This window comes from Sus scrofa, chromosome 15, assembly GCF_000003025.6.
Source record: "Sus scrofa isolate TJ Tabasco breed Duroc chromosome 15, Sscrofa11.1, whole genome shotgun sequence".
NCBI classification, from domain to species: domain Eukaryota; kingdom Metazoa; phylum Chordata; class Mammalia; order Artiodactyla; family Suidae; genus Sus; species Sus scrofa.
In genome coordinates this window covers 116281797-116303720 of record NC_010457.5, presented here as the reverse complement: position 1 = coordinate 116303720, position 21924 = coordinate 116281797, and the positions used below count along the sequence as shown (strand labels likewise).

The window sequence follows — 21924 nt, the reverse complement described above, 5'->3', positions numbered from 1 at the left end:
AGAAGGCATTCTTCATTCTACAGCATTTTCCAGAGTGCCAGTCAATGAATCTGGGTGGAAAAGCCTTTATAAAGTTCACACTAGTGTTGCAGTATAAAGAGAATAAGCTTTTAGGTGTCTCAAAATACAATAGACTATCTGATTTCTCTTTCTCTCATAACTCATAATACCTCTGCAATTCCTATTGGCTTTATCTTCCAAGTCTATTTAGAATATGAATAATCCTCATAACCTTCACTGTTCCCATCATGGCTCAAACTTTCATTGTCCTTTGCCTGGATTTTTGCATCAGGCTCCCGGCTGCTCTCCCTGCTTTTACCCTTATCTCCCCAACCCTCCTCTGTCACAGGATAATCTCAACACAGTGATCAGAATCATCTCATTAGAGTATAAAACAGATTATGGGACTCTTTTGTTCAAAACCCATTACTGGTTTCTCATCTCATTGAGACTAAAGTTCAAAGTCAATCAAATGGGCTATAAGGCCCTACACTAAGCCACGCACACCCATTTAACTGCCCTACATCTACTCTTCATTCATTAGCTCATGCTACTCCAGCCACAGTGGCCTTCTTATTGTTCCTTAGTCATAATGAGTCCTGCTCCCACAATAGGGAAGCTGCTACCACCAGAAGATCTGGGAATGTTCTCCTAGATATCTTCTTGGTGTACTGCCTCACCTACTTTATACAAATGTCAACCTCACAGTGAGAATTTCCCTGACAATTGTGTTCAAAATTGTAGTTCCTCAGATGTTGATTCACAGACATTGAAAATCTTGTGGTCTCCGGAGGAGACAGTTTGAGGGGGTGGGGGATGGGCCTGGGCTATGGGATGGAAATCCTGTGAAATCAGATTGTTATGATCATTATACAACTACAGATGTGATAAATTCATTTGAGTAATAAAAAACTAAAAAAAATTGCAATTCCTTCCAATTCACACCATTCCTTTCCATCTTTCATATTTTATTTTTTTCTAGCAAACTTAACACCTCTAAATACTGTATATAATAATTTATAAATTTTTTCTCTCTTTACAGCCATACCTGTGGCATATGAAGGTTCCCAGTCTAGGGCTGAATTGGAGCCACAGCCACAGCAATGCCAGATCTGAGCCTCATCCATGAGTGACCTACCCTACAGCTTGCAGCAACACCAGATCCTTAATCCACTGAGTGAGGCCAGGGATCGAACTTGCATCCTCAGGGATACTACTTGGGTTCTTAACACGCTGAGCCACAACAGGAACTCCTATAATTATTATTTTTAATTTGGCTCATTTTCTGTCTCCTAGCGGAATGCCACATACCCAAGTATAGGAGTTTTTGTCTATTGCGTTCACTGATGGAGCTTAGTGACTGGAACAGTGCACATAACAAAGTGTCCAATGCATGTGTATTGGATCTACACATAATTTTGGGAAAAAAAAACTTATAAGGTCAACCACATGGCGGGTACTATTTTGTATCCTATCAGCTTGACTGCAATCAGCAAAAATGATTTTCATTAGTATAATCAATATTACTATAGTTTTCAGTGTTTTTTTTTCTTATCGTTAAATAAAATCATTACAATTGAATCCACTTTTCACTAATGGAAATACTAAACATATTGTAGTTTCATTTTAACAGCTACTTTTACAGACATTAACTTCCATGTAAATCAATTATTTGACTTAAAGGTATTGCTAATGGCAAGTAGGACTTCTTAGGCAGAATTGCAACAGACATTAAGGATGAGAAGCGAGAAGGTGCAGGGGGAGAAAAGTGGTTGAAGAGACATCTAACATCAGCACAGAATTTCTATTACTACTCCATCCAAATAATTTTGATAACATTACAGGGCTTGTAGTAGTTGCCTTATTATATATCATGAGGAAAAGGACATATTACATGAAAAATATGCACAGGGTGCCTATATTGGATGTCTAGATTAACAAACAGAATGGGAACATAATTTATGAAATAAAATAGAAATTCATTTTCTTACTGATGACTCGTCCAGAGATGTTGCAGGCTAAGTAGAGGTAGGGAGTAGGGATGGCTTCACATTAAGCAGGTTGATGATCACACTGTCATTTTCAATGACTGGTTTCTAAGGTCAGTCTGTTATTAATATCCCATTCCACCACAAGGGAGAGAGAATATAGAAATGGTACATATCATTTCCACTTATATTCTATTATAGAGAGCTTAGTGATATAACCACACTTAATTTAAAGGGAGGCTGAGAAACACTACTTAAACAGATAGCCAGGTGTCCAATTCATACAGAAAGAGAATATGGATTCTGGAGAATAGGTAGCAGGCTCTGCCAGAGTTTGGCCTTTTGCCTCCCAAATATCTGTGTCATCCTCCCTTTCACATTTAGAGTATTCAATGACACCTCCCCAAAGGAGACAACACAAATCTTCTCTCACTTACTGTATGCATCTCACATTCCATGAACCTTGCATGATGTACAATCTGCTCCACTGGGATCAGAGGTGCCCTGTGTGCTAAATGTCTAATAAAAAACATTTGCTGCCTCCTCCACTATCACAAACACAGTGCACAATGGTAAAGGAGGAAGAATAACTGCAGCACAAACTCAAGCACAGAAAGTATAAAAAATGGGAAATACACAAGAGTTGCTAATCTAAAAAGTTTTAGAACCCTGGGCAGGCATCAGGAGAATTTTGCCATGAAACTGAAGAAAGGTTTTTGGCGGAATTGAGGCCTCTGGCCTTACTTTACGACTAAGGATTTTCCTCGTCATTTTCCTCTATAACAACCCCTATCTAAAGTAGGTGCTGTTTTCTGTGATTTCATTGCAAACTGTATACCACTGGCAGTTAACTTCCTTTGGATACAAGTTTGGGGTCCTGAGGGCTGTTTGAAGAGTCAGGGGTTATTAAGGATAGGTTCATGGTTGTCTTGACAATACAGTTCTCTCAAAAACTCTGTAGGTTTTCTGATATATTTGCTTCCAGTCAATGGAATGCAACAGTAACTACAAATTACTTTTCTAAACATAGTTCTTAAATCTGCTTTATTTTTCTGTCTCAAACATAATTTTGAGATCATCTGAAACAATACACTTGGGTATAAGGGCAGAAGATTTATTTCCCATTTTGGGGAGTCCAGAAATTGATATTAACAAAGCTCCCTGTTTCCTTCCATTCTTGTTACAAACCATTCAATCCTTGCCTGCTAAAAGCAGAAGGGACAGCTTTACTTGGTAACATTTTGCCTGTTCTAAACCCCTTCCCATCAAGGCACCAGTGAACTACAGACTAAGTACAGGCACATGATCTGTTTTACAAACCTCAGAGATACAGCGTGGTGTAGGCACCCATCCTAAAACCCAACTACCTTGGAGAAAAAACATCTAGGAGTCAACCAGAATGTCTTATATGATATTATAAATTGCAGATGTTTTGCATATTCTCTGTTTCAAAATTGCTGCACTTTTTACTTGCTTGTAATATCACTGCATTCTAATGGAATCTGAGAATTTTCTAATGCCTATAACACAGTCCAACACTGGTATTCATTTCATGAATACTTATTGATAGATCTTATGCTTTAAGAAAACACAATTTATTTTTTACAATTGACTGAGATATTTTCTGATTTTCCTATCCTGTTTCCATCACTTTAGAGATTCATGTAGAATAAGACAATAATTAAATTACAGTTTGAATGTGGATGGGCACAGGCGAAGCACTCACTTCATACATATGTGTTGATTTTCTTTTAGCATTTATGCAAGCAAATTGTGTTGTGTCAAGCTTTTTCCACTTAGGATACAATCTGTGTGTGTATGTAAATATATGTGTGAGGGTGTTTAAGTGTTCATGTGTGCTTTAAGACTGATTTTTAAAGCATATGTTTGAAAATTAAGGTAGTGCTCAATGATTAAAAATTAAAACACATATGAATTTCTACTTTTTATGCATGATTATTCAGAAGATCATTGAAGTACTACTTAAAATTATTCATAGAAACCTGGCAGAGTGTTAATAAATCCAGACTAAGAGTGCTGCAGGTATTGTTTGGAAATTCTAATTAGCATTTAGTAAACGTGGGTCTTGATCTGGATTCTTTACATTAATTATGATTTCCAGTATCCAACTTTCTGGTGAGGAGCTAATTAGATGGTCTTAGCAGGTAATAAGCAATACAAGAGAGTTGCAGGGCTATGGATATGACACCAACTAAAAAATATTGAAGGCTGAGCCAGAGATTCAAAGGGAAGGGCAGAATATAAGTCTAAGAAGAACACTTTCTAAATTCTTCCTTCTCTGGTGAACAGCAGAATTTATCAATATTTTTAAAATTAAGAACTATGTGGTACTATAAGAGTACATAGACAGTTTCTACCACCATGATATTACCAAGGTAAATAACCTCTCTGCTGAAGTCACTAAGCCAGTTCCAATAACCTATAAAATAAAGCAACACTAGTTGTAAACATACCCACACGTATGGATCCATGAGCAATCATAAATTATATCTCAGTGCTTTAATTCTGAAAGGTCTATCAACAGCCACCATAGAAACAATCAATCCCTCTCTTATTTGTCAATATGTGTCTACTACCTCAGCTTCAAAATTGGTGTAATTTCTTTATCTTTGATGACAAAGGTGAGCTCTTGACATTGATGGGAAATGAGAAATGTAAAGAATAGTTGGCATCAATCAGAAGCAATTTTGATCTGTTATATCAGTATCTACTGAGTCTCAACTGGAAGACAGTTTTCAATATCAGGGTCATGGAGAAAAGCTGTCCTGTCAAAGTGCTTGAAATCATTATAAGCAGAGCTGAGTCTATTGGTATTTAGCTTAAAAAAACACAATTGGATTTAAACCCCCTGAATGATTAAGACATTTGAAGATATATTTAGAATGGATCATAATATTCTACTAAAATCCTTACCTAAGCCAAAAGTAATAAAAAATTAAAATTAGTACTAGTATTAAAATTTTAATTATATAAGTCCTAGAGATCTACTGTACAACACAGAACCTATAGGGTTGAAATACTCAAAATTTTGCTAATTGGCTAGATTGTTATTAGGTATTGTTATAAAAAATAAAGAAGGCAGGAGGAAATTTTGGCATAGATTGTGATGGTTTCGTGGGTATACATTTATCTTCAAAATCATCAAGTTCTATATACTAAATATGCACAAGTTTCTGTGTATCAATTTTTTCACAATGAAGTGTTTTTTTTTAATTCTAGTAATCTATTATAATAATATTTATGAAATCTGTTTGTATAATGTAGAAACATAATAAAATTAAGAATTATGTGATTACTCCAGATAACTTATATGGTACTTATATGAATATTAAAACATTTCTCAAATTGTCACCTTTTTAGATAGAAATAGGTTTAAAATGTATCACTAGAGCTATGTTTTCTCATACAGCAAATGCACACATTGTTTAGCTGCATCTTTGTAACTCAAGTGGATAAGCCATGTATCATTTAATGCCCTGTAACTGTCAAAGTCTGGACAGGAGACAGAATTTGTGCTTAACATTTTAACAGTAAGGATTTAATATATGGGATTGTTAACTATGCATAAAGTTGTTAACTAGATAAATATAAAGGAAAAAGAAAACATTAGGAGAAAGCTATTTCAGGAAAGAGCTACCACCCATAAGACGGAGTGAAAAAAGGGATTAGGGAGGAATTATTGAAACTTCAAACCTTGAAGTGAGTGGGCGCTGCAGAGTGAATCTCAGTCCTCTGAGGAGACAGCATGTGACTGCTGGTATTGATATTCTTCATATTGGAAAAGGGGCCACACAGAGCTGTCAACCCCTCTGAGAAGGGGATACCTATTTGCTGGAGCTAATGTCTTTGATGATGGTGTAATGCAGCTATTTGTGCAAGCACTAGAAAAACTGTCAACTGAATTCAGCTGCTGTCATAAGAACAAACTGCTGTTGCTGAGGTGAAGTGTTACTAGGCTGATGTGTACTGGAACTAGAAGTTCAGAAGAACCCCTAGGAAGGAAACAGGAAGAAAGAGATCCACTCTATGTCCTCCAGTCCTGTGGTTCCTGTAAGCATCCACTATTGCTGAAGCCTAGTAGAGTTAGATGGCAAAACAAAAATGTGTTTTACGAAGTTCCAGTTCCAGCATTACGGAAAAAAGTTACAGAAGGGTGAGGTTGGTACTAAAGAAAAATAGCATAATAACTGGCAGATGGCCTTAGGTGATAATCAAACTACAAATAGCACAGAGTATACCCTTTCAATGAATCCTTCCAGAAAGCCCTGTTGACTTTTTGCAAGCATCTTAACTTGTTCTCCCTTCTAAATATGTTATCCATGATTCAAGGAAGATGGGGAAAGTTTATTCAAGGTACGTGTTTTATCCAACGACCCCCCAAAACAATAGTGTCCGCCTTTAACATGAGTTCATTTTTCTCTCACAAAATAAATTACAATGGCTCAATGACAATTGCTATTTAAATTGTGAGGAGTCACCACCACTTATATTTCAAATCTGGACATTGATTCAATAATTAAAGTGATCAGAAATCTGACTGATGATTTATAATCCTTTAGTTAGCTGAAGTAACCAGGGTTTTTAACACTAGCTCTTTTTATCTTATTTGTATACTGAATAGGATGGAAAATTATCCAAAATACATGGATGACAAGTATTTTGGCACCAAAATATAATAAATTCATCTATCTTGATTGAGATAAAAAACTTTTACATTCATATGGTATTGTATAGGACATCGCATATAAGTTGCATTAGTTCTTAGAATTTGTGAATTTGCAAGAAGCATTTAATTTGGGTAATGTTATATTAAAATTAAGCAAAAAGCAAGTTATTATGTCTGTCATCTTCATGTCTATTAAATTATTAGTTTGATAATCCAGAGAGAGAGCAGGCCTATGGAAGAAAGAACTAAAATCCTAACTCTTTGAAATAAGTATTTGTTTCTATCTTGCTTAAAGCAAATAGCTTTCCAATGAAGCAGTTCTAATCTTATTACATAGGCTTGATCTTGAGACACACATTTAGAAAGGACTCATTATATCAACAAAGATTAATGGAGTTGAAGAGGATTTCACAGAGCTTATTTAAATAACTCTATAATTTTATCAATTAACAGGTTTTTTTTTGATTTCCCACCAAGGGAAAAAATTATCCATATATATTTATCAACATAGCATGTTAATATTGTTTCAAGTATTTCTTACCTATTAACATCCCAGATTTTGCTAGTTGTATCCAATGAGGAAGAAGCCACAAACTCCCCACAGGAGTGCCATGTGCAGGACCATACTGCATGGGTGTGTCCTTCACAGGTCAAAATGCAATTGCCTTTAAACAGGTCCCATAATTTAACTGTAGTGTCACCACTTGCAGTAGCCAGCTTGTTGCCACTATTTGCAAGAACATAAAAAGGTAATTTGTTAAAAAAATCAACTTATAATTAATTTAATTTTATGAATGGTTGTATTCTATGAATGACTGGTGTATTTGTCAGACATTTTTACTTCTATTTTTTTATTTCATTTTTTACTTTTTTTTTTTTTTTTTTTTTTTTTGTCTTTTTGCCATTTCTGGGCCTCTCTTGCGGCACATGGAGGTTCCCAGGCTAGGGGTCTAATCGGAGCTGTAGCCGCTGGCCTATGCCAGAGCCACAGCAATGAGGGATCTGCAACCTACACCACAGCTCACAGCAACGCCGGATCCTTAACCTACTGAGCAAGGCCAGGGATCGAACCCGCAACCTCATGGTTCCTAGTCGGATTCGTTAACCACTGCGCCATGACAGTAACTCCTTTATTTTTACTTTTAATGGTATATCTTTGTGCCTGAATCTCATATTATTCAATTCTACACAATTTGATACTTCCTTATATTGTTTAGTAATTCAAGTTGATGAGAAAAACTGCTGTGGCACAATTTCTAGGCTTATTCTTCTTTCTTTTTCCAGATTAATCCACTAAGTCTGTACTTTTTTTAAAGCATATGCTGGTTTCAGGGCTATGTGAGTTTTTGTAGATAAAATGCCCTCAGAATAATGAAAATTTGGAGATAGGCTGATAATTTCAAAAATGTAACACAATATAAAACAGTAGGTCAGCAGGACTTATGTTTGTATTTGTTAGATGCTGTAGGAGTTCCGTTTGGATGATGAAGGAAGATGTGAATCAGGAATGAGGTGGCTTTGGAGCTCCATATTGAAGATGAAAAATTTTGGAGAGCTGGGTGGTTGAGAATGAGTCATTGGATTTTCCATTTGAGTCATGAGTAGATGTTTAAAAAAAAGCAGCATTTTTCAAGTGGTGGACACAAAAACGAGTTGACAAATGAGTGGATGTCAGTTACATGAGCAGAAATAACTAGGGTTTTTTTGGGGTGTGGGCATAAAATATGAACTGAAGAAATTGACTTCTCCTATCCTTCTCCATATCCTTTAGCATTGTCTGTTCCTTCTATGTATTTTCTTTTTTATTTTATTTTGTGTTTTGAGCCTTCATGTGGAGGCTCCCAGCCCAGGGTCAAATCAGAGCTGTAGCCACCAGCCTATGCCACAGCCACAGAAATGTAAGATCCAAGCCAAGTCTGTGACCTACACCACAGCTCATATCAATGCCAGATCCTTAACCCACTGAGTGAGGCCAGGGATTGAACTCCCATTCTCAAGGATACTAGCTGGGCTCGTTAACCTCTGAGCCATGGCAGGACTCCCTATCTATTTTCTTAGTAACTTTTCTCTCACTGATTATAATGAACTGCTTATTTGCCTCCTCTGTGTTTTTGATGGGGAACTATTTCCTCTCTCTATTTCTATAGCATCAAGCATTATGATTAACCAATTGAGGTGCTCATTAAATGCTTTCAAATGAATAAATATATGAACAAATGAATGAATGAAGTTGTGCTATAAATGAAGAAGAAAAAGTGCCCAATATTTCTAAGACAGGAAATGGCACCTGGATCGACACGTGTTTTGCTTGCTTGTTTTTTGTTTTTTCGTTTTTTGTTTTTTGCTTATTTTTATGCTAAGAAAATTAAACTTTTATGTGCAGATGAGCAATAGCCACTGGAGAGGAAGATTTAAGGATCTGCTAGAAAGGTGGATCAGGAAGTAAAGACATTCTCATTAAAGTTATAAAAAGACATTTATTTCACTTTTCAAATTAGCCAAGTTTAAAAACTACCAAGAAGTACTATATAAGGGTAATATTTACTAATAGATATTAAAAGCATCATTTGTATCGTGGATCTTGTTTATTTGTACATACATTTTCCACTAAGAATTTTACTTTTTAATATTAAAAACTGAACAGTACATTTGTCTAAGAATATACAAGCAAACAAAAATATCAAAATAATTTAACTATGCCTCTTTTTCAAATCTGTCTTTCTGAGGTGTTAACATTGTATTACAGACATAAGTATTACTCTAGGATAAAAATTACTAAGGTATTTTTCTGTCTGTGACTCAAAAATCTTTTCAGATAAGTTTTATATGCTCTTCACTCTTGCTTTAAGCATATGACAAGAAAAAAAAATCAAAGTATGAACAACTATAAAGAGAATGAAACAACTATAAATATCATCACATGTACCATACATTGGTTTTTAGTCAACAATAGAAACAATATTCATATTTTTTTTTTAATATGTTGAGGTTTTTTTGTTTGTTGATATGGACTCAACCAAATCCAAAATACATAGAATACAAATTTCTGGATATCTTTGAAAAGATTTTAAGACTTAGTTTGAAATTTGGACAACTATATGATATTGGTTCACAAACAATAAACATATGTCTGAGGGTTAAGAGAGAGCAAGAGAGAAAAAGAATAGTCAACCACAATTCAAAAAGTGCTCTAAGTCATATGAAAGTCAGGCTTTCCCTTGGTTCCACAAAAACCCTCAAAAAGAGCAAAAGTGGATCTAGATTATTAGCATTAGCATATAGACTAAATCATTTTAATTTAGTCCCCCAATATTCCACAGATATGAGCTTACAAAATAAATAAATAAATAAATAAATTCCCATCACATAATGGAAAATAACAAGTCATAACTTAGGCTGAGGTGATAAAATTAACACATATCCAGAAGGATTCTTGTAATTTTAAAGTACAGAATATTTATTATAAATACAATTAAATGTATAAAGGAATAACAATGACATAAAGCTTTTCAAGAGACTGAGGACTGTAAAATGAATCAGCAAATGTGAAACAAAATAAAAATTTAGAAATAAAATCTACCTATTGAAATTAATAAATCAGTGTGTGTATTAAATAGCAGATTAGACACAGTAAAGGACAGATTAAATGAATTGAAAATAAATCTGAAAAAAAATTACTTTTACTAGAGTAATTTTTCACCTCTACTAGAGTATAGATCAGAATATGAAAACAGTGTCTGTCTCAATGTACTTGGGCTGCTATAACAAAATGCCATAGGTTAGGTGTCTTAAACAACAGAAATTTATTTTTCATAGTTCTGGAGGCTGTAAAGTCCAAGATTAAGGTACTGGCTAATTTGGTTCATGATAAGGACTCTTGCTGGCTCACAGAAGGTTGTTTTCTTACTGTGTCCTCCTACAGCAGAAGAGAGTAAGTGCTAAAGGTTCTTCCTCTTCTAATAAGAGCCTCACCATGAAGTTCCACTCTCATAACCTCATTTAGATCTAATTATCTCCCAAAGGTCCCACCTCATTAGAGTATCACATTGAGGGTTACAGCTTCAAAATATGAATTTGTGGGGGGGGGCACAAAATATTCAATCCATGGCAGTATATAAGTTAAGAAATAGAGGTGATGTCATGTCATTTTCCTAATCTAAATCTCAGAAGAGAATGGTATAAAATGGATACATACAACAAAGAATTAAAAGTTATTTACAGAAACTAGAAAATTTATGACTTAGAATCAAAGATTCAAGAAGAAAAAATGTATACAGAGCAGAATAAGCAGTGTAAAAAAACAAGCAGCCTCACTTAGATAAATCTTAGTCAACGCAGAGCATCATAGGTAACAATAATAATCAGAAGAATAAGAAGAGAAAAAATGAAAGGACAGGTTTTTTATTTATATGGTGTTAACGTGCTAGAAACTCCTAAGTACATCATATATATTTGATCTTTGCAAGGATTCAATAATTTGGGCAACTTTATTATCTTCAAAACATCTGAATAATATCACAGAGACAGTAAGCAGCAGATCTGGAATTTCTTCAAATATCCAAGAGAAAAATCATTTATTTTAGAATTATCAAAAATGCCTCTCAAGACAGGCAAAGAAAAATACCTCCGGTTAAACAAAGTGATTCTCCCCCACAGGAACTACTAATGTCTTTCAAGAGGGGAAAAGATACTAGAAGAAAGGATGAGCAAAGAATTTAGCAAACATGTCAGTATATCCAAACATTTACATAACAACACTACCTGAAAAAAATTTTTAAAAAGGAAACAGCAATAATAACATGACAAAAATATTCCTGTGGAAGATACTACACTGATAAATTTTAAACTTTATTAAGTTCACATGGTAAAATGTTAAGGGTAACCATTAAAAGAACAGGAATAGAGTACATACATTCAAGACAAGTACAAGAAAAAAAGAAATAGGTAAGAAAAGCTAACAATTATAAACATTTATCCAGTCGATAAACATATCCAAAATGAAGCATGAAAGGAGGAAAAACCCACCAGAATAAGCAATGGAAATAGAAAACAAATTTTAAAAGACATGAGAAAGAAATTCAAATATAATAATGTCAGCAAATACAAATGACCTAAACTGGAAGTTAAAAGACAACGATCAGTGTGGCTAAAAATGTACAAGTTCAGTTACATGTTGTTTATACGATGCACCCTAAACTCCTAAGGATATACAAAAGTCAAAGGTAAAAAAAAGATACCTAGGCTAAAGGGAATGAAAACAAAGTAGTATATTAATATCAGACAAAAAGACCTTAAGGAAAAATGTGTTATTAGGGGTAAAGATAGTTCCTACATAAATAAATAACATTTTTTACTCCTAGAAACATTTTTAAACTAAAATATATAAAAATGTTAAATGCATCTTAACTGATAAAAAATGACATTAGAACCACAGAAACAAAAATGACCAATCTATTGTCAAAGTGAAAGACTGCACACCTCTCTTGACTTATTTTTCTAATTCAAAATACTAATAAAGATATGGAATACTTAAGGGATAAAAAATTACAAACTTAATGTCTTATATAAAATCATCCACCAAATAACTAGTGACTATATATTCTTCTCAAGTATATATGGAACATTTGCAAAAACAGACAATATAGTAAGCCATAAGGCAAGTCTTAATAAATTTAACAATAATTGTCGCGGAGCTTATATTTATCGTAATTCAATTGTTATAAATTAATAACAAAAACATCTATTTTAAAATCTGTATATATGTGAATTTTGTTTTAAATAACTTACACATCAAAGATGAGATAATAATGAATATTTAAAAATAATTAGTACTAAATGAAAACACTTTATTAAAACTATGAGGTGAAATCAAAATAGAATTTTAAAAGCAGCTAAATTATTTTTACCTCCTAATAATGAAGACAGACTTACAATTATTTTGCTAAGCAAAGACTTTAAGTTTAGAAAAAATATATGATTAAATATCATAATCAAAGGTAAATAAAGACCAAAGTGGTTCTTTAAAAAAAAACTAAAGTAAATATACATCTGCTTTAGGCCAAAAAAAAAAAAAAAAGAAAAGAAAAGAACGCTCAAGATAAGATGACAATCTATTAAGCCATACACTAAAGAGATTTTTATAAAGATGTAGTATCATTCTTTTCACTTTTTTTGAAAATTGTATGTATTTTTCATCACTAATATTTATAGTGACAGGAGTTTTCTGCAGCTAATGAACAGTCTACAAATAAATCATCAAATTTGGTTGGGTCAAGCCAATTTACACTTTGAAGACAGTAAGCAAAAGTATCATTTATTTTATAGTTTCTGTAATCACTTTATTTCCTATTTTTGCATATTCTTTATGGAAATTATTGACGTTTTCAGACTTTAGTACATAACTGCAGAAATATTAGAGTTTGTTACTGTTGAAAATAACTTCAGTTTTGAGAACTAAATATATTACAGCTTCCAGATGGATGCTAATTACCTATTTTTTAAAGAAATGTGCTAACATATTTCACGAGAGGAGTGGGAAAGAAAGAAATTAATGCCTCTGGTGTCACAAAATAGTAAGCGGAAAGTGTAGAGGCAAGATGTGGTTGGCTTCCCACTCTGGCTCTGTCAGATAACCTATGTGACCTTGGACGGCCATTTAACATTTACATTTAACAACTCTGAAATTCATTGTCTTTGTTTGGAAATATGGACATTAAGTTCTGCTCAATATAACTTAAAGTGTTGTTCTGAAGATCAAATAAGAGAATTCTTATAACTGCACATTTTTAATTTCAGGTATCAAACAAACTTGAGATTGCATTTTTTTTTTTTTTTTTTTTTTTTGGCTTTTGCTATTTATTGGGCCGCTCCCGCGGCATATGGAGGTTCCCAGGCTAGGGGTCGAATTGGAGCTGTAGCCGCCGGCCTACGCCAGAGCCACAGCAACACGGGATCCAAGCCGCGTCTGCAACCTACACCACAGCTCACAGCAACGCCGGATCGTTAACCCACAGACCAAGGGCAGGGACCGAACCCGCAACCTCATGGTTCCTAGTCGGATTCGTTAACCACTGCGCCACGATGGGAACTCCGAGATTGTATTTTTAAAAAGATTCTCTTGTGATTTCTAGATCAGTTTTTATATGAGATTCTTTCTCCACATTTCTATAAACAGTGGAATAAAGTACAATTGCTACCATTATATTGTAGTCTCATCTACCTGTGTCTATCTACTCTATAGGACTATATGAATTTGTAAAAGGACTATCAGTTACAATGTTTTCAGTTACCAAAGAATATGCATGGTATTATTTTATGTAGCAGAATGACATATAACCAAAATCTAATTAAGTTAAATTAAAAAAATTTCCCCCATTCTGTTGTAAAGGTAAATGATCTCATTTTAGTTTCCCTGAGCTCATTAAATGATGACATTAGAAAAGCTCACATTATAATTTAGATGACTTGAAAAACTTTGTCACATTTGAAATACAATCAGTGTTCCCAGTTTGTGAGAGGCCCCAAACTTTAAGCTAAAATTTAAAAAAGGGCTAAGAATGTGTTCATACAACTTCATTTAAACCCTTACTTAGTCTTTAGTACAGAGCTGAGGCCATTGTGACAAAGTATGAGTTCACACAGAGAATGGTTTTGGTTCGTTGTCTGAAGTAAAAGGTGTCCAATTCCAAATGTTCTTGCCTCCACTCCCAGATGATACATCCTTTTTTTATATAGCAATATAGAGTCAACCAAGAATCACAAATGAAGGGAACTCAGAAGATAGCATTATGTGTAGATATTAAAGACTCCAGAAGCAGAGGGACAGCACTGAGCAGGATTTCCCCACCTGGCTACAAAAACGATCACTCTTTGTTGGGTGGATAAAATGCTTGGAGCTCCAGGCTCACTTCTGTCAGTTGAGAAACTTCATTGAGATTTTCATCTTAACCTTTCATCTGTTACACAGGAATAGCAAAATGCTGGTAAGTGGATTCCTCTGTACCCATTATACAGTATTTATTTATACTATTTATTGGGAAAATGTATGAAAAATATGTGAAATAAGGAAAGAGAGCATTCAATTGGAATATATTTGCATTAATAGAACAATCCATATTATTTAGGGCTGCATGTGTGACTGCGTTTATGTATAGCAAGGTATTGGTAGAGAGGAGAAAAAATAAAGAATTATGAAACTACTAATTCTTTTTTATTCTGTTTTATCCTTTGTATTTATGTTATTGTTTAGATTGTAGAAACAGAAGAACAGAACTTGGTAGATTAGTTTATGAAAATTTATGTGGACATTATGTATAATGGTGTTATCTTAGAAATAAGACAGAGAGGCCCTCAGAATACCTTCAAACTTTCAGGTATCAATTTAAATCTGGGGGATTATATATTTTATTATATAGTTTTCCTATTGAATCCAACATACTTCTGAGTATTCTCCAGTTTTCATTCATTTAGATGTCTGTATGTGACACATGAAAATTGAATATTCATGAAAAACATACCTTGGGTAATTATAATATTTTGATATATATTCATAGTTGCTAAAATGCTGTTTTCATCCTTTTTAAAATTAAATTCCTATGTATACCTTAGGTTTTTGTCTAGAAAAAATTATTTTCAGGATATTAAATCTAACTTTTTCAACTATCTCAAGACCTCTACACTTGCCACTTCTTTTCCTTTCTTTTGATGCAATTTTCTAGGTAGGGCATAATACAGGCCCTGAGGAGAGCATGACTTGCTCAAGAAGCTGAAAGGACAGTTAAGGGGAGGTGTGGGAGGTGGGGATGGAATGCTTGGTGGGTAGGGTAATGGAGAGTAAACATGGAAACCCAAGAAGCAGGAGGAGCCAGACAACTGGCCTTACTGGCAATGGTGAGGTATTTGGAATTTAGCCTAAGTGATAAGAGACTTTAAGACACAGAAGATTCATTCATTCACCTTACAGTTACTCGCATGCTCTGGGCACTAACAAGATAACTCAATCCAGCATCACTCCATGCTTCCCAAACACACCAACCATGCTCCCCTCAGGACATCTGCACACACTTCCTCTGACACTAGGATGCCATCCCCCTTGGATATTCCATGGATTGCTCCATGACTTACTTTACACCTTTAATTTCACCTTATCATCATGCAGGGCATCTCTGACAATCCACTTAAAATACTGCAGTACTCCAATTTTTTGCCTCCCGATTTCCCTTCATGTATTAATTTCTCTATAGCACTCATCACCATCTACTAAACTATATATCACTTATTTCATTTATTTCTCCTTGCACAAACAATTCTCTCACCCTCAGGGTGACAGAATTTTTTTTGGGGTGGGGGGGAGGTGACAGCTGCTTTTGTTAAAATGAAATCGGAAGGGCCACAGGGATGGAAGTTGGGTAGATGTGGGGACAAGAGAGACAGTGGAGAGACAGTGGATACAGATCTATGGAAATTGCCTGGATGAGTCAGTGCTACAAGGACCCTGAGGGTGAGCGAGAAAAGGGAAAGGCTGCTCTTCGTACCATGTGAAACTGAAACAGTGACATCTTAAACAGGAGTGACCGAAGGTGACTTTATAGACAACATATAAAAGACTGGCACAAATTTTAGTCTGAATAGGGAAATGGGGACTTTTTCTCGGAGCTCAAAAAGAAAGAATTCAAGCCCTGATTAAGGATGCACAGAGTGCAGGGTAGGAGACATTTAGGTTGTTTCTATATCTTGGCTATTGTGAATATGCTGTTGTGAACATAGGGGTGCATGTATCTATTTTTTTTTTTCTTTTTAGGGCTGCACCTAAAAAGATGATGATGATGTGATAAAAAGACGTGATATATATATATATATATATATATATATATATATATATATATATGGAATATTGCTCAGCCATAAAAAGAACAAATTAATGCCATTCACAGCAACATGGATGCAACTAAAGATTATCACTTTAAATGAAGTAAGTGAGAGAAAAATAAATACCATATATATCACTTACATGTGGAATCTAAATATGACATGAATAAACTTATCTATGAAATAGAAACATGCTCATGGACAAGGAGAATAGACTTATAGTTGCCAAGGGGAGGGTGTTGGAAGAGAGACTCTTGGGAGATTGGGTTAGCAGATATAAACTATTATACAAGGAAGGGATAAACATAAAAGTCCTATCATACAGCACAGACGACTATATTCAATGTCCTATGATGAACTAAAATGGAAAAGAATATTTTTAAAAGAATATATGTATATATTCTCTTAAATATTTTGCTTAACACAACACTATAAATCAACTATACTTTTATTAAAAAAGGGGAAAAGAAAAAAATGCAATCTCATCTATGACACTAGGCTTCTCCTATTTTTTTTTTTAGTAGTACTTATCACTTTAAGTTATTATGCATTTTACTGATTTCTCTTGCTAATTGTTTGCTTTCTTTAAGCTCTCACAGTTTCACGGACCTCTGCTTATACTAGTTCTTTGCTGTTTAATATATTCACAGATAATGAATGTCTTTAATTAGATTCCATATCCTGCCTCAATCTAGTTTTTACAGAAACATATTATTGTTGGCCCTATGCTTTTGTGAGCTTCAAACATATGGATCAAAAATATTTGAAAAAATTCCAGAAAGTTCCAAAAAGCAAAACTTGAAATTGTTGCATTATTGAAACTATTTATATAGCTTTTACACTGTATTTACAGTTATTTACAAATAGCATTTACATTGTATTCAGTATTATAAGTAATGTAGAGATGATTTAAATAATATAGGAGTATGTGAATAGGTTATATCCAAATACTATACCATATATATTAAAGACTTGAGCAGATTTTACTATCTGTTGGGGTCCTAGAGCCAATTCTCCAGATGATACAGAGGGACAAGTGTATTTACTAATAGCCTCAATCCCACCATTACAAGATTAAAATTGAAATTTTTAGCTAAAATTAAAACTTTCATTAAATTTATCATCTCCCTGAGCCTAGAATGTGAAGGCCCAGCTACTGTCCCTCTCACCACAAAGTTTCAGGAGACGCATCATTTTAATTCAGGTCAGGACCCAGGCCTCTTTCTTATATCTCCAGGGTGAGGAGTTCTCCATTTCCAAGTATTTTGTCTATTTCTGGCCCAGTGTTCACATGGTCCACAGGACAGGGAAGCAACTCTTTATCAAGATTTTTTTCCCATGTATAGAAGGGCTTCTATATATTCCAACCTGACCTTGGACATCACCAAGTCTGAGAAATTTCTACAATCCCAGTTCTCTAGTGCTTGGGTCTCTTCCAACCAGTTCTATGCTATAATTTGATTATTGTGGGGTTTTTTTTGTTTTGTTTGTTTGTTTGTTTGTTTGTTTTTGTCTTTTTACCTTTTCTAGTGCCGCTCCTGCGGCATATGGAGGTTCCCAATATGGAGGTTCCCAATGTGGAGGTTCCCAGGCTAGGGGTCGAATCGGAGCTGTAGCCACCAGCCGATGCCAGAGCCACAGCAACACAGGATCCAAGCCGCGTCTGCGACCTACACCGCAGCTCACAGCAACGCCGGATCCTTAACCCACTGAGCAAGGCCAGGGATCGAACCAGCAAACTTATGGTTCCTAGTCAGATTCGTTAACCACTGAGCCACGACGGGAACTCCCAATTATTTGGTTTTTAAGTTCATTGATCTATTCAATTCCTTCCAAGTAGTCTCTATTTACCAAGGACACTTGAAGGATATAATCTATACATATTTCTCTAATTCTTTAAATTGTTTCTTTGGATTAAATTATGAGAGGAGTTTGTTCATTCAGAGATCACTTTCCCCCTTCCCCTTCACCATCATAGAATTGCTTTTACTAAGCTGCCTGTGGTTTTGTTCTCCTGCATGAGAGCAAGGAAGGATAAAAGGCATAACACTAAGAAAATCTGTAATATTAAAGGTTACTATTGAGGCTATTCCTCAATAAATTATATAGTACACAAGCATATCATATACTTTTAATATGGACCCAATGCTGAGGTGTCATTCTAGCTATAAGAGCAGGAATCATTGCATTGCTGCTAAACAGCTGGAGGTAACTTCTCTTATTGACAGTGAAAATCCCGTGATGGACTAAGGCTACTTTTTATTGACTGCTTGAATATTTAGGCCCAAAGTTGAAACCCTTCTTTAGAAATAAACAAAAAACAAAATAACATTATGACTACCATTAATGAATGAATGCCTATGTAACCAACCTTTAAAAGAAAGGCTTTAAAGTAGATTACATACATTTTTTTGTATTAACTTGACTTCCAGCTTCATCTCATTTTACCTATTCTAAGTTATTCTTCACCTTAATTATCTCCTAAAACATTTGCTTCTTATTCTGCAATTTCTCTAAATCTCTTTTGAAAATGTGTGAAATAAAATATAATTAAAAAATTTAAACTGTATCATGTACTGGGGACATAAATATAACTGAAATAAGCTTTGCCCTCAAGGCCATGGTCTAATAGTTTATACAAATATATACCAATTAATTGTAAGTATTTTAATAGATAATATATAGAATATGGTGATGGGACAGAGAAGGATATAATCAATTTTTCAGGCTTAGGTGATGGTTAAGAAGACTATAAAAAGACAAGCATTTGAACAAAATCTCTGTGTATAAGAAGGTGTTCACAGGTAAACATAAAAGGATGAGAATTCAGCACGTGGAAATTGTGGCATATTCAGAGATTAAGCATTTTGCTTTTAAGAAGATAAGAGTAGGAGTTCCCATTGTGGCTCAATGGTGATGAACCCAACTAGTATCCATGAGGATGTGGGTTTGATCCTTGGCTCCTCTCAGAGGGTTAAGGATCCAGCCTTGCAGTGAGCTGTGGGGTAGGTCTCAGACAAGGCTCAGATTCCATGTTGCTATGGCTGTGGAGGAGGCCAGCAGCTGCAGCTCTGATTCGACCCCTAGCCTGGGAACTCCCATATGCCAAAGATGCAGCCCAAAAAAAGAAAAAATAAAAGAGAGAGAGAAGAGTAATGGGAAAAAAATAGTCTAAATATATAAAAATACTTATAAAAGCCCTCTCCTACAGCCCTAAAGAATTTTAATCTGTAGGCTATGAGGATAAATGGATGGGTATTTTGAGAAGTTGGAAATGTAATCAGATATTAATCTAGGATAATAACTCTGGGAACATGGCACAGACCAGGCTGTTGGAGGAAGAGCAGAAATACCCTAGAGAATTGATAGGGGTTTCTAGTACAGGCTGGCACTTGATTATTGAACTTAGTTATATTGAGATCTATGCTTTGTATAATTATAGTCATTCCCAGATTTTGGTAAATGATTCTCAAGACAAAGTCTCAGACTAACTTTTGACCACTTAGCTAATGATTATTCCAAGCCTAAACTGTAATAATAGGGATATGCCATTTTTCCAGTGGAAAGCCCCCCTGAGATAATGTGGTTTCTTTACCTTACCTTCTTTTGACCTCTGGTCTGACTCAGTAAAGATCCTGAACTGCAGAATTTTTCAAGGTACTCTTTTCTGACTTTCAGGAGTACATGGGAACAAAACATGTGGGTGTGATGTTGAATGCAAGCTTCAGGAGGATTGATTTGGCAAAAATATTCAAGGGCCACAGAGGCTGGATATATTTTTCATCACCTAAAGTCAATGACTAAATACAGAATGAAATACTTTCTTAGCAGCCTCTGCTTTGGCACCAAGTGTGCTGCACAAAGATGCAATAAGATAAGAAATGTACTGAAGGGGACTGCTTTCCACAGATGTGTGAAAATTCTATGTGAAATGCAATTATATTTTCCAAATAATTATTCTCTACATCCAGTTTGGAAAGGACAACTAAAAAACAGCTTCCCTTGTATGTTTGGGAAGGAACATTCAACCTTGGAATATGTTTTTTCTCTTGATCCACATCTGCCAAAGCCACACTGGCTAAATTCCTTACAATGAATACAAATAGACAGGACATTTAATTGTTCCAGCAGAAGCAGAGTCTTCATTTCCAGTACAAAACAAGCTGTTTTCCATAATTGGAGGCTTCATAATGACAATAAAACTAGCTTGGTGAAAGTAAATTCATGTATCATCGAATTCTAAGATCTCAAGGATAGAGGGTTCTTAAATCCAACCAGTCTAATCACTTATCCTTCTAATTATTTCTGCAAATTTTATATTATTATACTGCCCAGCCTCTATCTAACAAGAAACTCAATTTATTTGGTTTTGAGCAGTTCTGTTAGAAAGTCCTCTTCTTCCCTCATTAATGTCAGTAATAATCCTTGGCATCATTCAGAATTCAAATAATCCCACTTTGACCCAGTAGCCTGTAGAGTAGAAGAAAAAAACCATCATGCTCTAGAGATGACACTCCATTCACCTCCTTATCACCCAAATATTCTTCTCCATGTCACTTCCATTTTAGAGGTACAAGAATCTAAGAGGCTCTGCATCCACTCTACCTTCACTCGTAACTGATGTATTTCTATTGAACAGGACATATATTTCCATTATTCTATTCCAATCCTATCACTTCAAATCTTAGTAATAAATTTAAGCTCATATGTATTTCCACATAACTAAAATATGAGGTTCACTTTGCTTATTTTCCATTCTCTGAGGTATTTAGATCCTTTTCTTTTTTGCCACTAATGACTTCTCAGGTTTCATGTACAAATCTCTATTTTTCCTTTCCATGACAGATTTTCTTTTTAATGACCAGGCTTACACAGGCTGAAGTTTTCTTCATAATATTGGTTGGTTTCAGGATAAAAAAGCTGATTCTAATATTTAGAGCTATATTGTGTTTTTACCTGGGAATCCAGTTGAGCATTTCAGTTTACAAAGCCACTTTTCAGAAAGCCAAAAACTCTATTAACTTAAACCATATTCCAATCCAGATGTTTCCCTCTCTTGTCACCCCATCCCTGTGAGTGTGATAAGAGAAAGAAATAGTGGTAACAACAGATGAATCCCCAAGTTTTCTAATTTCCTGTCAAAGATTTCAGAATCCCTAAAATGTTTTGCAGGTCTTCCTGGGAGTGTCATCAGCTCCACCGTAAAATCCGTGGTGTGGATATGGCAATATAGATAACAATCTTAGCGAATTCTCCCTCGTATTTCTCACAGACTCTGGAAAAACACCCTAAGTTTCACCTGAATTTGTCACGTCTTCACAGATCAGATAGCTATCCCCAAGGCTGTATGTTCACCAAGGAATTAACAACTAGCAGGACATT

At 34.8% G+C, this 21924-nt stretch overlaps 1 protein-coding gene across 3 annotated transcripts in view; it reads right to left on the bottom strand.

Moving 5' to 3' along the window:
• Positions 1-21924, bottom strand: part of SPAG16 (sperm associated antigen 16) — a 951825-nt gene that overhangs the window by 457256 nt on the left and 472645 nt on the right. For all 3 annotated transcript variants that reach the window (XM_021076085.1, XM_021076087.1, XM_021076086.1), the window contains one exon: positions 7217-7402. In XM_021076085.1, coding sequence (XP_020931744.1) covers positions 7217-7402 — 186 coding nt within the window. The remainder of the gene's footprint in view (positions 1-7216; positions 7403-21924) is intronic.